The sequence below is a fragment of the Notechis scutatus genome, chromosome 3 (genome assembly GCF_049901735.1).
Source record: "Notechis scutatus isolate UNSWTSFEM ecotype Mainland chromosome 3, rNotScu1.2, whole genome shotgun sequence".
NCBI classification, from domain to species: domain Eukaryota; kingdom Metazoa; phylum Chordata; class Lepidosauria; order Squamata; family Elapidae; genus Notechis; species Notechis scutatus.
Window position 1 is genome coordinate 83,621,058 of NC_142011.1, and position 16,616 is coordinate 83,637,673.

The 16,616-nt window shown below is 35.0% G+C and overlaps 2 protein-coding genes across 2 annotated transcripts in view; one reads left to right on the plus strand and one right to left on the minus strand.

Annotated features, from left to right (window-relative positions):
• Nucleotides 1-340: 340 nt before the first annotated feature.
• On the plus strand, nucleotides 341-9,003 carry C3H1orf146 (chromosome 3 C1orf146 homolog). Its single transcript, XM_026674104.2, has 5 exons — nucleotides 341-409; nucleotides 2,125-2,218; nucleotides 4,113-4,281; nucleotides 8,092-8,170; nucleotides 8,890-9,003. Exons 1-5 carry the CDS (start codon nucleotides 341-343, stop codon nucleotides 9,001-9,003), a joined length of 525 nt encoding a protein of 174 aa, XP_026529889.2.
• A 311-nt stretch (nucleotides 9,004-9,314) lies between these two features.
• GLMN (glomulin, FKBP associated protein) overlaps nucleotides 9,315-16,616 on the minus strand; it is a 38,970-nt gene continuing 31,668 nt past the window's right edge. The window contains exons 17-19 of the mRNA XM_087960611.1: nucleotides 11,969-12,092; nucleotides 10,395-10,477; nucleotides 9,315-10,280 (exon numbers count right to left, since the gene is read on the minus strand). Of these exons, the coding sequence (XP_087816737.1) occupies nucleotides 10,191-10,280; nucleotides 10,395-10,477; nucleotides 11,969-12,092 (297 nt within the window). The 3' untranslated portion in view covers nucleotides 9,315-10,190. The remainder of the gene's footprint in view (nucleotides 10,281-10,394; nucleotides 10,478-11,968; nucleotides 12,093-16,616) is intronic.

The window sequence follows — 16,616 nt, forward strand, 5'->3', positions numbered from 1 at the left end:
ATGAGATATTATTAGTTACTCCACAAGAAGTTACTTTAATTCTGGATATGCAGATGTTTCTCACTTAATCAAGAGGTATTGCATTTCTCTCTTTAAGTAACACCACCATGCTTGTCAAAATCCAGAGAAACTTGCTCCTAAACACATTTAAAATTGTGGCAGCAATGATTTTTTTTGTTTGTGTTGCTCAGCTTCTATAATTATTTTTGGCAACTAAACATAAGGATCACAACATATGCAAGTGCTCCTTACAACATATAAATAATACTTTTACTATTTTGTCCAACAGTAGGTAACTTTTAAATGGGATTGCATTCTAGGAATATTAGCGATTGCCAAAATGTCTGCAAGTTGTGGTCAAGAAAAAATACGATGGATTACTACAATCATTCTGAGTTCATCTCTCCAGGTAACGTATGTCATGAATGCTCTCACCAAAAGGCTGTCAATTGGAAGGGCTGCCTATTCATAAGCTTGTTACACAGAAACAGCAAGGCCAGGCACCAAACATTAATTTATAATCATGCTGGTGATGTTATTTCTCTTTATCCTCCTCTAGCCCTCATGTAGTCTCATCAATATAATTTATTTTTATTTGTTTGCTTGTTTTGGGGAAGGTGGTTTTTGTCTAAGCTAAACCATCAGCTGCAGACACCCATCCTTGTTTCAGCTGGAAGGCTTCTAAGCCTATATGGAATCTCCAACCCAAGTATTCTCAAATTGCCTATCCCAGGAGTTGGCAACCTTAAACTCTCAAAGAGCCACAAAGGTCCTAACCGGAAGCCCCCTGTTCAATTCTGGAGCCGACCAGACTCTGGCAGTTCCCCCACCATAGAGTCTCCTCCTAGTGCTGTGTTCTTTTTCCTCTACCTGTCCTAACCAAAAACCCTATCAATTGTAGAGCTGACTGGCAACAGGGAGCCCAGCAGAGGGATGAAAGAGCTGCGGGTTGCTGACCCCTGGCCTATCCCAATGTTAGATGCAATTATGTTACTGGAACGAACAAATAACTATTGAAGAATCACAACATTGCTTCTATGTGGAGAGAAAGGAAGCAACCACAACTATTTAATCTTTTAAAATAGTGGGATGTGTTTGCACAGCACGCTAGACTATCCTTGCTACCTGACAAAGTTTATAATTTGTTTTGATTAATTGTGTTGTCTTTCTCTTCTTTTCTCTTATAGACTCTTCCTTTAGTTAGCTAGTAGCAATCAGACCGCACATTGAATAGTCTCATGAGAAAGATGCAATGGAGAAAATTGCATAGAAAATTTTATCTAGATTCTCTTTGCATTCAAGGAGATTGATACATCTATCAAGTGATCTCTATTATTACTCAATTTGTTATTTTTATAAATAACTCAAGATGGCAAACATACCTAATACCTATTTTTTTAAAAAATAGCATTTCTGAATAGATGAGTAGAAAAATTGAGAAAATTTAATTAGCCTATCTCAGGATGATAATGCTTAGGTAACTGAGAATAATTACATATCAAACTATGTTTGCTTGCATGTTTTTAATGATATTTAATTCTTTAGAAAGCTCAAAACAGCTCTGAAACTGTGTTGTTGAAAAAATAACGGTACAACTTTTTAAATAAAACATTGCAACCTCACAGCATTTTATTTTAGTGGGCTGAAGGTGGAAATATATTTTTAATTTTTAAACTAAAAAGTGCAGAAAAATGATTTTCTCATAAGCCAAGTAATTGAAACACTGTATGAGGCATATTATTCAATTATACACTTTACTTCCACAGACTGGGATTTTAGAAAATAATCTTGTTTAACGTTAGAAAAAAATACCAGATCTGATAACAGCAGTTAGCTAACAAATCCAAAATAAACTTCAATATGCAAGGGGAGCATGATTCCCTACAAGGTTGGAGGGAAAAGAAAAGACAATATAATTAGTTTTATTCCATGATTGGAACACCCATAAGCATTTTTTTCAGCTTTTGCAAAGACAGGGCTTAGCTAGATGGGCCTTGGATTGATCCAGCATAACAAAGATTGCAGGGTTTTTAAAATTTATGTATATTAAAACTATTGTGAATAATGACCATTCTACTTAAGGGACAGAATATATTTTAATATATGATTTTGTTACTTATTTAGGATCATGAAATTTCAACAACCTTACAAAATCAGCAACACCGAGTTCGTTATTCAGATTCAGTGGAAGATGGATCTATTATTTTCTCCCTTTCTGGTATTACTATAGTTTTTCATTTTCCCCATAACAGCAACCCTATGAGGTGGTTTAGGTTTTGAGACAGAGTAACTGGCCAAAAGTCAGCAGCTAGCTTTCATGCCTAAAGGAGACCTAGAACACATGATCCCCTGATTTCTAAGCCAGCATCTTAATCACTACACCAAAATGGCTTCTTTAAATAAAATAAATGTGCTAACAAGCATAAACCTAATTTTTAAAAAAGAAAGAAAAAATAGGTATTTTATTCATTTTGAAACTACTCTCCATGAAATAGAAAGGATTATAATGAATCAAAATAAAAGCAAACTGATCTCACAAGAGTGAAGTTGATTAATACACACATTAAATGAAAGTGTAGGTGTAATTACAGGTAGTCTTCTGTTAATGACCATTCATTCAGTGACTATTTAGAGATACTTTGGTGCTGAACAAGTGATACTTATGATCCATCCTCAAAGTTCCAGCTGTTCCACACATCTGTGATCATGTGATTGCAATTTGAGGGCTTGGAAAGTAGCTAGCACTTAACGTTTGCAGCATTCCAGTGTCATGTAATTTCCATTTGCAGCCTTTCCTGTTAGCTATCCACAAGGAAAATTAGTAGGGAAGCTGGCAGGGAAGGTTGCAAGTCATTCCCTTTCCAGCCACTCCTGAGGAGCCTAGCTATGGAGTACACGATGTCATAGTCCATAGCATAGTCCATAGCATAGCATCCACTTGCCGCACCCCACTCATCCGCACTCCATAACATGTGCCAACTTAGCCATGCTGAAGCAGCATTATGGCAGCCATCTGCACACCCTCCTGTCTGTCAGCACTATCACAACCACCACTACCCTTGACCAGGCTTGCATCTTGCCACAACAGCTACTTAGCCATCCACCAGCCTGCTTGCAAGCTGCCCAGGACTTGTGACTTCTTGCCAGCTTCCCCATTCACTATGATTGTTGGAAGCTGGCAGGAAGTCGCAAGTGGTTCCTCACTTAACCAGCTGCGATCCTCACTTGGGGACAGCAACAGGGACTGCTGGGATTACATTGCTAAGTGAGTCAGTCACGTGACCTCACACTTTACAATTGTATTGCTTAATGGTAGAAATTCCAGGCCCCAATTGCCATTGTTAAATGAGAACTACCCGTGTGAGTAAAAGGGACAAAATACAGTAGGTCAGAAAGTAGTTGTCACATAGATTATTGTGAATGCATATGAAAATGTCAGTTCATAGATTCATGGACCAACATGCTACGCTCCAGGGAATGATGAAAATAGATTAAACATGAATTTTGAGAAAAATTACAAAACATTATGAATGAAAATGATCCTGTGGAAAAAGACTATTCTGGTAGGTGACATGAATGAAACAGCGGGAATGAGTTCAGTTCACAGAAAAAGTTATATGGACATTTAGAGACTCCAGAATGAGTAAGAATTTCTACTTAAAAAGATGTTATTTTGAATACATTGAGTACATATAAATATATTAATGCATACATGGGAAAAGAGAATGTTTTGAAAAGTATAAATGATCCGATTATGGTGAAAAATAAAATGAAATAATTAGTGATTAATTCAAGAATGATGTGGGGTTCTGAATCAGGATCTTTGGGCCTTGCCAATTCCCTTATGTTGCAATATTAGGACTGCTGTACAAAACTTACAAGATAAAATGCCATTGTAACAAATATTATCCAAAATGCCTACTGCCATTTTTTCATCTTTGTTCTAGATCTATTTTCTTGGACTTTCCATTAATCCTCAGTATTGTGGATTTAGGATGCAGCTTTATATAGATTTTTCAGTTTCAACAGCTGTATATACCAAACCATATACAAATCATATACTGTTAAATCAACAGTTAAGTATAGTTTAATAAAAAGTTCTTTTCGCTTAGGTGTTGCATTTTTGCTTGCCGACGCTCAAGATTTGCTATTCACAAACAGCAAAGTCTTTTTTGAAAGAATAAAAAAATTCATGAGCATTCACAGAAATGGATTTTTACTTTTATCAGCTGCCCTTCATGGACCAAAAGAATGGGAAGTGATGTTCAGAATTCAGCAGAGGTATGAAATAATTAAATCATAATTTGAAACTTGCTCTATTACTAATGGAAAATGGATGTATCTACAGCATTTGCTGACTCATACTATTTAAGATAATTTATTTCTGTTCATTCAGTGAAACCAAACCAAATAATAAAAGCATTTTACATTATTATATTTCAAATTATAACATAAGTAAAGATTCTCAATCATTTGGACCGTTTACAGCCACAGCTGAGATTCAGTTACTACATAGAAAATGCATTTTTTATTTGTGGATATCCTTTGGAGAGACCACGATTGGGGAAATGCAAATTTTCTGGTCCTCCTCGGTCTCCCAGCAATTTTTGATACCACTGACCATTGTAACCTTCTGAATGGTCTCTAAAGGATTTGAGTGGGATGGTACTGTTCTGTAGTGATTTCCCTCCTTTCTAAAGTTGTGTTGCCAGTTGGTGGTGATGGGAGAGATCAGCCTAATCCTCAGGCCAAAGCATTGCCAAGAAAGGACTGGCCCAGTGGCTGTAAGCTGTTAAATGCCTTCAAGATGAATTTGGATCTGTGACCTAATTATTTCAGGGAAATTCCATCTTTGACTTTGAGCAGGTTGCTCAGGGATGGCCCATAATCAAGTTCCTATAGGCTCATAGTTCTTACCTAAAACTTCCTATTTGGACTACTGTAACACATTCTGCATCGACCTGCACTTGAAGAATATTTAGAATCATGTGTGTAGGCTACGTCTTCCTGTCTTGAATGCTACATTTCCAGTGGCATCTTAAGGTGCCACTTGCACTTTTAAAGCCCGATGTGGTTTTTGTCTTAAGGTCTGCCTTCTTCTGTATGCATCTGTTGAACCAGATCAGATAGAGTTAATTCCCTCCAGGTTCAGTACTTGACAAGTGTCCAAAGCAGATGTTTTCAGTACCTGCTTTGCTTCTTTGAATTTCCCTCCCAAATTTAGGCATCTTTTGTATCTTTTACGCTTTAACAAAGCTGTGAAGACTGTAAATATCCATTCCATCTTGCACTGGGAGATGGTGTGTTGTAATTAAAGGTGGGAATAGGGCATTTATATTTTCTGTTTTTTATCTTTCTTGATTTTTTAACACGTATTTGGGATGTCATTATTTTAAGAGCTTACATAGTTAGTTGCCTAGAGCAGGGGTCTCCAACCTTGGCAACTTTAAGCCTGGAGGACTTCAACTCCCAGAATTCCCCAGCCAGCTTTGCTGGCTGGGGCATTCTGGGAGTTGAAGTCCTCCAGGCTTAAAGTTGCCAAGGTTGGAGACCCCTGGCCTTGAGCATTCAGGTAGGGGTAATAAAGAACACAAATCAGTAAGACCTGCCATCACTTTTTGTCCCTCTTGAGCTTTCTGGAAATTGTGAAGACCCGCACAGAAAATGCAACAAATTAAGAGTTTCCAAATATACATCCATGTAAAGCAGTGAGTCTGGTTTCAGTGAGATATGCTACCAAGTGAATATTTACAAAACTTTCAGCATACAGTTACCTATGTTTGATAGTGGAAGGTCTTGCTTCCAATTAAGAAGCAATCAAAATGCATAGTATAAAATCCCAGATGACAAGAGGAGCATTTTATGAATATTACAGGAGCTGAATATATCCTGATGATGTTGCAAATTTGTGTTTAAATTTGTGGGTTGAAGAGCACAAAGAAATTCAAGATTATTTTTCATTAGCAGTTTTTAAAATTAAGTTAGCAGCTAGCAAATTGTATTACAGCAACAGCTATATTTCCTAGGGAATTCGGGAATACTAATGTATAGACATATGTGAAAATAAGGCATGCAGTTCCTTCCAAAAGGGAGATAATATAACTTATTTAGTTCTAGTTTAGAATATGGAAACTTAGAGAAAAGGATAAGAAAGAGATATATGTACATAGCCAACAGGACCAGACCAATCTTCCCCTAATTTCAGCCTCCAATCATGTTTCTAAGCTAGCGAGTCCAATCCCCAATCATTATTTTCATTGCAGCAGCTGGCATTTCTGTATTTTTGTTGGAATGGAAGCAATTAGACATGCAAATGTAGTTCATAAAACAGTTCAAACACACAATGTTTTCCAGGGCTTAATCTACCTTTATAAAACAGCTGTGAGTTTCACAGCTGAAAAGCAACACGGAAATATTTAAATTGATCTACATCAGATCAAATCAGATCAGACTAACTAGTCTGATATTATAGCAGATGAAAAGTAGGATGTATATTCTTGAATAAATACTATTGCATAGAAGACTGGCCCTAGCAGAGATAATACAAATATGTATAAGGAATTTATTTTTGGAAACTTGTCAACTTGGCATTTTTATTTTATCACATTAGGTGTAACTTTCATTTTGTTACCTCACTAGTATTGTGATTGGCAGAAGTTAAGGGACAGTCTACTTAAAATTCCATTTTACTTCAATTTCCTGATTCCTTTATTTAGAAATGTTGGAACTTCAACCATTATAAAACGATGACATCCTTGTACTTGGTTCTTAATAATGGTTCCTCCTATAGAATGCATTTTTATCTGAAGAAACAAAATGTCATTCTATAGTGTCATCAAAGTACATGCCTTGTTACAGAATAATATAACCAAAACAATAGTTTGCCAGATTTGGGAAGCTTTAACATTGTTTCAGTAGAGCAGGGCTATCAAATTCCCAGCCTTTACAATAGATGGAAGATAACGAAGCAGCAAAGGAGACTGCAACATAGGTGAACATGCAGCTAGGTATGTTTATCCTCCATTTACTTCAGGAGGGAAGAAAGAGAGTGAGTGACTATGCTATACAGCAAGTGTCTTCAACCTTGGCAACTTTAACACTTGTGGACTTCAACTCCCAGAATTCCCCACCCAGCATGGCTGGCTAGGAAATTCAGAGAATTGAAGTCCACAGGTATTAAAATTGCCAAGATTGGAGACGCTTGCTTTACAGGATAACTCATAAATAATTGTGAAAGATTGGTGTCCATATTTGTTACTAACAGCTAGTACAAGGCCAATAACGATAAGTGATACATATTCAAAGAAAATAATAATGTCCAAATAACATTTATCCTGGAAAAATACAAGACTATGGCTTCTGTGGTGCACTGGTCCAGGATACTAAACTATGAATTATCATCTGACACTGATGGGGCTAGAGCAGGGGTAGTCATCCTTTTTATACCTACCGCCCACTTTTGTATCTCTGTTAGTGGTAAAATTTTCTCTAACCGCCCACCGGTTCCACAGTAATGGTGATTTATAAAGTAGGGGGACAAAACCCCTACCGCTCACCATGAAAGCTGGAACGCCCACTAGTGGGCGGTAGGGACCAGGTTGACTACCACTGGGCTAGAGCATAGGCTAACATTCAGTATTGCCAGAGGCCTAGAATCCAATATAACATTTTTTTGCATGAATGTTTGTTCAATTTTTGACATCACAACTCAAAAGGATCTCAGATCAGATCTAGGAGAAGATGGGCACAATTTTTTTTTTTGTAGAATAGTCATTGGTTAAGGTGCAGGTATGCCTTTCAGCTTTCCAACAGACTCTATTTTCTATACTAAAATGGAGACATGTGGACTAGTGTTTCATTTATTAAATAATCAACAGTAAAATAGCCTACTTCCCATTTTAAACATTTATATATCTATCTCCCACTATTTTAGCCAAGAAATATGAAATCCCCAAATGTAACTATCATATATACATTTATGTAATTTATTTATTTATTAGATTTGTATTGCCACCTATTCACCACAGCAACTTTATCTGTACTAAAAATTTAATGTACAAATGGATATTTATAAAAAATTCTCTGCTTAAGGTTTTTAGGCAGTAATTTACGAATAGTTCCAGTCCATAATACTGCTGAAGCTATTAAATTAATGTTGACCATAGCAAAGGTAAGTGCAGCATTTGTATTTTTAAAATTCTATGTCTATATTATTATGTAAATATAAATATTTGCACTCAAATAGATTCATTTGTTATGCAGTACTATGAATGTAACTGCATGGTTGCTTCCACAGTAGAGATTTTCAATTTCAAGACAGCTTTTTCTTATAATATTAATTATAAATGCATCCAATCCAAAAATTTCCTAAAAATGAAGAAAGACAAATAATACCAGGTTTTACCCAATTATTTGGTTGAACCGAGCATACACAACATCACATTGCCCTTTGTGTTCTATACTGCAATTGTTGACTCTGCGTTTGCAGAGAACTTTTCAGTTCAGTCTGCCATCCCACCCACCCGACCAGAATGCCACCTTGTCATTTTGAATTACAATCCAGCAGCCCAATTCAAAATTCATTTTGAGAACAAGCCTGAAATTACTTCAACAGACCTTACTTCTCAATATGCCTGTAAACATTGTGTTGCAATGATATTTTAATATATGCTTTCAAGAGCAGATAGTAACTATTTCTGTTTAGATCACATCAATATAAAATCAGAATTAAGCCTGAGAGTTCAATCACCTGAAAAATGTCAGAACTTTTTGTAGAACTTTTGCTTTGATACTGTATGGTAAAATCCTCCAATCTTTCTCAACTGTTATAACATAATACATAAATGACAACTACCGGTATAACCTATTATACTTTTCTCTTATTGGAAGAGTGCTTCAAAACCCTATCTGGACAACATTCACTACAGAATGCTAATGGCAAAGACACAGATTATAGAAAAAAGCCCTGTTTGGAAAATGCTTCATCACAGTCAATTGCACTGAAGTTAAACACCATCCAAATTATTTAAAAATTTGACCATGTTTATTTTGTGCTTTAAAAAAAACATCCACAAAAAAATCAACACTCTTTAATAGATATGTTCAAAATAAAAAAATTCTCTGTAGTTAGGTATTTAATCTTCGGTATAAAGAAAGGAATATTACCCTTATATGTTTTCCTTTCAATAGTCAAAAGAAGGACAGATATAAACCACAGCTTGTATATAAGGATCTCAGTACCTTCTAATTAATTTCGGGGGAGAATGGTCATTATTCAAAAGTACAGAAGAGCAGCTAATAGACATGATTCCAACTTTACAGTTTTACATCACAATAGTAATTTATTCACTTCTATTTTTGCTTTTTGATAATTCTTATTCTGTATTTTAGCAACGTTATTTTTATTCCCTTTGTATTACTGTACCATGGGGACTTATATTATACAGATTGAAATTTAAGTAATACGAATCATATTTCCAACACATCAGTATATAAGCCTGTGACAAAGATAGGAATTAAAGTATAAGCAGCTTTTGTCAACTGATTCACTAGTATGAGACTTAATTCTATGGGATTAAATCTAGAACCAGCTGGATTCTGTTAATGGAAGAAGCCCTACTATTCATAGAACAAATTACAATCCAATTGGAACTTGTGGCTAGAAGGGGAAGGGTCGAGAGAAAGCAAACAACTTTTGCCAATTATTTTCTACTCCTTCCATTGTGTTTCTCAAACTGTCCTGAAGAATATGTCTAATACTCTGCATCTGATTTCCATGAGATTGAAGCAGAATAGTTTTCCTCAATTTTTAATAATCCATCTAATCATTAATCTTGTGAATAAAATTTATTGTACCAAGTAATATCTTTTATAGTTCTTGCTTACTTTTATATTGGTATTTTATTTCATAGTATGCCTTTATAAAAAGGTAGTGGTACATGTTAGTGTGAAACTACATGGTGATAGATACCTGTGGTTCTGATATTCAAAATATAGCAAGGACACAATGTAATCCTGGGACTAACCTCTGAAGGTTTAAGAGAAAATATATATTCTAAAACTTATCTATAAGTCTGTAATTATTATTCTTTTGCTTTTTTTAAAAAAAAATTGGCATGTTATATTTCGGTCAGTCTGTCTTGATAAGTGGAATACTGAAATAAAGATTTTATTTGATTCCAGTGGTTTCTTCAGTTGCAGCCTTTGTTTTCAATGAGTTCTTCTACCCTTGCCAGAACACTCTCCATTAAATCAAACGTGAAAAGTGCAGAGTGAAGAGCCTGAAACAGATTGACGTTATAAATTTACAAGTATCTTGGGAATGCTGATGTATCAAATCTTTAAGTAAAAAGACATACACATTTTAACAGTTTCCCTAAAACCAAATTACTTACTTGAAGCTCCATATCCTTTGTAATTCCTGACATCTTTGCTTTAGCTATCGATTGAGAACGGGTCTTTTTAGAACTGCGAGGCTCTGCTATGGAAAAGAATGAAGGCTATTAATATATAACTCCCTGTAACTTCACTTTGGCTTGAAACTCACTATATTTAAGAATCCCCTGCGGTCAATCTTACTGGCATTTCTTAGAGGACAACTCTTAACATAGAGCTCATTTTCATTATTTCATTCATTCATTCGGTTTCTACAGTCACCTATCTCAACCTAATTGACTCTGGATGGCAAGTTGTTTGGTGTGATGATGGATGATTGTAAGTGCTCCTTTTAGCATGGAAGTTGATCAGGTAACTCTGGGCCATTTATTATGTACATCATCTTGAATTGTACACAATGAAGGCAAGTGTAAACCAGTAATTGTACGTGCTATTTTTTAAATTTGGTCATTTATCTATAACTCTTTGCACAGCATTTTTCTGGGAGTACATGTAACAATTTCTTAGAGTCCTTGTAAATTTACACTTGTGTCTTCAATAAGAATAACTAGCTCCCCTTGTTTTCTGCCAGCCTTTATTTAACTTAATTTGTTAAATTTGTATTCATTAGCTGCCCACTGTTACTCTTTTTAGTACTTTCCAAGCATCAGAGTCTTCACTGATAGCTGTTATCTTAGCATTATGTACTCCAAATATTTTAATTGCATTGTTGTTTTTCCTGTGAGCAGTTGGCATTTTTACAACTAACATTGAATTAATTGTTTTTGCTGTCTAAAATATGAATAGTTACCCTTGCAAAGAAAATTTCAGAGACTTGCAGAATCAACACTGACTCAAAGGCACCACCCAACACTACATTAGAGTATAAACTCTAATACTTTTAATTCATATTTGGAATATATATAGCCCCAAAACAAAACAAAAACTGGTATCCAAGTGAACCTCCACAGAGTGAACGCGTTAAAGGTATTGAGGTGATATGCAAAATTATAAATTCTTTCTATTCTACAGTGTTACTGGGGATTACCAATTTTGTCATGCTGAAGTCAACTTATAATTATGCAAGATAATGAATATCTTTATATAGTTTTCACTCTTTATACTGCACAATGGATCATTAATAGAATTTAACACCAGAATTCCAATTTACATATCTAATAAAAATCAGAATGCAAATCCTGTATTATTAGCAAGAATAGCCAACTCACAAAAATACATAAAATTATTCTGAACTATTTTTTAAAAAGTCACAGATTCCTGCTCTTTGTAATCTAGCTTTCTCTTATAGTGAAAGGTCATATGTATTGACATATCAGTACCTTTGCTTAAAGTCCAAAGGTCTCTGGTTCAAACCTAAAATCCATTCTTAGGTCAAGATCCTTTTGAGATTTTGACCATCTCTATTTATATATGGAAATATGCTAAGAAGTTGTTTCATATACCCTCCTTAAATAGATCTATTACTCTATTTGTTACTTAAATTTCACATAGTCCAAATACTTTAGTCTAAATTGCAGTATTCCTTTGTGCCTGTGAAAACTAAGACATGCATAAAATAATGAAGTTAACTAACCTATTTTATTTTCTTTCTTCCTTTTTATTTCTGCTTCATAGTGTGCTCTTGACATATCAAGTCCAATGTGTAAAGGCTTCAAGAAATTTCTCTCTATCTTGTAAAGTTCTGTCCATATACAAGTCTCAGGGGAAAAAAGAAATATTAAATATGATTAGCGGCATTATAGTTCACAGTGTAAGTCTTAATAAACATTTTGTTCAATGACATGATTTGCTGGTTTTAAAAAGAAAAGGATTTAGGACCTAACCCTCATTGCTAAGCTGCATTTTAATCAGTTAATCCAGTGTCATAATATAATGTTTATTTTTACTCCTAACTGAACTTCAGATTATCTTTTCAGTTTTTGACATGTCTTCCACATCAGAATTATACCTCATTAAGCTGAGTGTAGCTCCCCTAATCACAGAATGCACTATATCCATTACTAGATTATTTTAATAAAACTGATATATCATGTCAGGTAGCAAGAACAGGATTTTTTTCCCAATATTCTTTTATTAAAGATTATATTAACTATAGATTCAAGTATATAATACAGAAACATTAAAAATTAAAAAATTCAGAAAAAGAGCAAAAAGGAGAAAAGAAAAAGCCTCCTCAATTCCCAGAGAGTACAATCAACATTAACAACTTATCAGTATCTCTTAAAAAATAAACACCTTTATTGAATACCTCACTCCATTCTCTATAAGCTCATCTCTAAAACCTCATCTTTTCATATAAATCAACAAAAATATTTTCCAAATGTATAGCAAAAGGGATATCACGGAAGAGTACTATTGGCCTTAGAAAGTTGTAAATGGATTAAGGGCTCAGATGGACTTGATTTAAGACTTGGAAGTTAATTGAAAGGATCCTTTCTCCTGGGGAAATGTTTTCTTGGGAAGCTGATATGATGCCTTGAAAGTTGGATCAGGGAGCCAACACATGGCTTCTTTAAAATAAATGTTTACTGATGGGTAAAATAGGTCTTTGAGTTATTTAACTCTATAATGGAATCAGAAGACTGTACTTGAAAAGGAACAAACTCCACTGAATAAAACTGAAACTGACTTACAAATGGGCTTAAAATTGTAGCTCTACAAAAAAAGAGAAGGAAAGAATGGATTTACAAATGAACTTGGATAAAGATTTAAATATTTAAAAGTTATCCAAAAATTAGAACAGCAATGGGATAATTTTGTTTTATTTCATTTACAATGGAGATTTGCTGCAGTTGCCCTACTGGCATTACAAAAGAGACCTGACAAAGATGAGAAGAGATGAAGAGAGTAGGAAAAAAGAGATGTTAGAATTTTCTATAAGGAATTTAAAAACTTTTGAGAGAAAGAAAGATTGCAAAACTAGACTTGATCTAGTTGATCAAGATTAAAATAATGAGTTGCTATTCCTGATTATGTTTAATGAAGGGACATATTGAGCTCGTCAGATCACTGACCTGGATGATTAACAGAACTATGCAGTCCATAATGGCAGTTGCCCTAAGCATTTGGACAAGCTTTCTTTGGGCCAAGTAGAAGAACAGGAGTTACATTTAATTTACTGCACTCGATTATTACTTTATTGATGCCTTAGTGACAAATAGGTTGACTGAAAAAAACTGCTTTAGGGCTGTAGATGATTGATCCCCAATTTAGAAAATGGTCTGAAGGTCATTAAACCATATCTGAGTGCATAAAACCCCGCCATAAAATCTGGAAATCCTGTAATGTAGGAAGTTTTGTGGCATAAATAAACTAAAGCTGCTTTCTAAAATCACATTAATTGCGATTTTCCATTCCTGAAATCAAGTTAAGCTTAAGGAAGAAACTTTATATATGTTACATTTCAAAACAAACTCCAAGCATGTTCGATTTGCAGCTTTAGGAGGAAAAATCCACAGTGCAACAGGGCACAGTGCAAAATACATATTACTTTAGTGATAAGTTCTCTTTTTTGTTTTGTGCAATATTAACCTGCCATTTCCTAATTAATTAGATGTTCAGCCTCAAGTTGATATAGAACTCAGTGGCGGTTTTGGAATAACTCCTGTTCCTCAGATTGAACCTGACAAAGAACTAAATTTGCAATTGTTTTCCCATGATTAATTAATAATAGCTAAACAGCATAAACTTAGAGCACATGGGAGGGAGCGAAATCTGATCAAAGTTGGTTTCAAAATTTTAATATGAATTGTTCCCTTGATTATGACAAACCATTTGCCCATCATAATATACCAGCTGCATAAGGACAGAAGCTTGCAAAAAAAATCATATCAATCATTATGAAAAGCTGCTACCACCACTGAATATTAAGCTGGATAAACATCATTATTTAAAAAAATTGATGCAAGATGGACTTACTAAAGCAGCTGTGTCTGTTAAGCCATTGAAAGATTTATCGTGTCATAAAAATACTGAGGTAACTTCAATAGAAATACAAAACCAAAAAACCCCATTTACCTACTATGCTTTATTGTAAATATGTGAAAACTAATCAGAAGTGAAATTTTATTATTAAATTATTTTCCTTGATGTCTAAGAAAAAAAAATCAAAAAAAATTTTTTTTTAATGTTCCTGTCACCCTTTTCCTTCTGGGTCACTCTGCTTTGAGGATTTAGGAATCTCCAGAAACTCCTACTATAGAAAATCCCTTTATTCCTAGAGTAAAATAGAGTATCAATGGTAAAATTATCACTAAGCAAGTCTTACATCTATTTAGGGGATGCATATCAGATGGGATCAACACCGCCACCCATTTTTTGTTCCTCACTGCTTATGGAGTCAGCCTGGATCCCATAGGGGGCTTATATTTATCTTTGGCTATAGGCAGAAAAGTTCTATGTGTTTGATGTATTTTGTCTGAGGACAGCATAGAAGATAATGGAAGATTCTTATGTGCAGCAATGTGTAAGACCTTGAGTCAAGGCTAAAATTATGGCAGCTGGAGGGAAAAAGATGGAAGTATTGCTCCTAATACTCCACTGAGATGATAAAGAGATAAAGCTCCACTGAGATGGACCAGTTGCTTTCGTGGTGTGGAGACAATAACTTGGTCCTCAACACCAATAAGACCAAGGAGCTTTTAGTGGATTATAGAAGGAGCAGATGAGACATCCTGCCCTTGCTATCAATGGTGACCAAGTGGAGCAAGTGGCCAGTGAATTCTGCTGTATAGTGCTGTGTTGGTGTGGTGTCGGGCGTTTCCGGTTCAATGTGTGAAGGATGTGTGTTTGTGTTTATTGTCATGGTCATGGTCATGATGTGCACTGAAGATGGTGTTTGATTTTGTTGTACGAGGTACAATGACAATAAAGTAAACTAAACTAAACACAGGCTAGGCAGCTGGAGCCAACAAACCTGCCCAAATCCAGTCCCATTGGGATGGAGATGAGGCCTGGCATTCTTTTTTTCCCCAGTTTTCCAAATAAAAATGGGATCAACTTTCTGGTAGACACATGCTAGCCAGCATGTGCTACTGAAATGAAACATTAAATGTACAATCTTGCATTAGAATCCCAGAGTTTCAAGTGAATCTGAACCATGCCTAATCGATGAAGTAAACTTGGAAGCATCCAGTTAAAATCAGCTTTTATTTTTCAGTACATACAGCTAGAATCAGAATGCAAGGTTGTAGATTTCAGTAATCAACATTACTTCAGGGCAATTACAGTAATTTTTTTTAATAAGAACACGGATGTCAGATAGCTTGCATGATTGGTTTATGTTGACTGATTAGTTACAGAAAGAAGCACATTTGAAAATCAGGTCAGGGAGCAAAGCTTGCAAAAAAAAAAAAAAGATGAATGTACAAAAGAGCAGCAAATAATTCAGAAATGGAGGCAATATCTTCCTTGCTGCTTGAGAGGCATAAAATATTTGCTGGAGCAGACTTCAACTCTGAAAAGTGCTCCTGACAGCTATCAACCTTCCAGCAGAACAGATTTAGCTCTGGAGGACTGTTTGGTAAAGCATAATTTACCATCAGCAATTATATTGCTGTGACCTGGCTCCTTTGCTCTCCTCTCCTCTTTCCCTTGGGTGATTTCAAAAGATTTGCTTGAAATGCTAAATTTACCCTTCTTATTGTCTTGAGGCATCCTCGATTCTACATCTTACCTAAGAGAGGGTATATTAAGAACTGCTATAAAGATTCTCAGAAAAAAGCAGGGCAGATTCTCAAACAGGCTTAATCTGGAAGATTAGAGCGAATGGGTAGGAGAAAAAAAGAAACTCCTGCAGTGATGCATTTCAATTTATGTATCAGGTAATATTCACCATAGACCGATTAAATATGACTATTTTATATATGCAGATTTCCTTTAGTAAATCTCTCTCTGTGTGCCATTGAGTCAATGTTGACTTCTGGCAAATGCTTGGATAAGTCACTGCAGTTTTCTTGGAAAGAAAATCAAAGTTCTTCATCATTTTTCATGGAACTAAAATTATTGATTCAAAACAAAGTGTGCATGAATAAACTGCTCCCATTGCTGTTTTCCCCATATAAAGATAGGCAAAATATAAAACATTCCCTTCTAGCTATATAATGAAATACCTTTTTTAAAATAAATGCAGAGACGTGCAGAAATTGTTACATGAGATACAAACTGAGGGCAGATTTTAAGATGTTTCTTTTGCATGTAACTACTAGTTGGATCATTCAAAG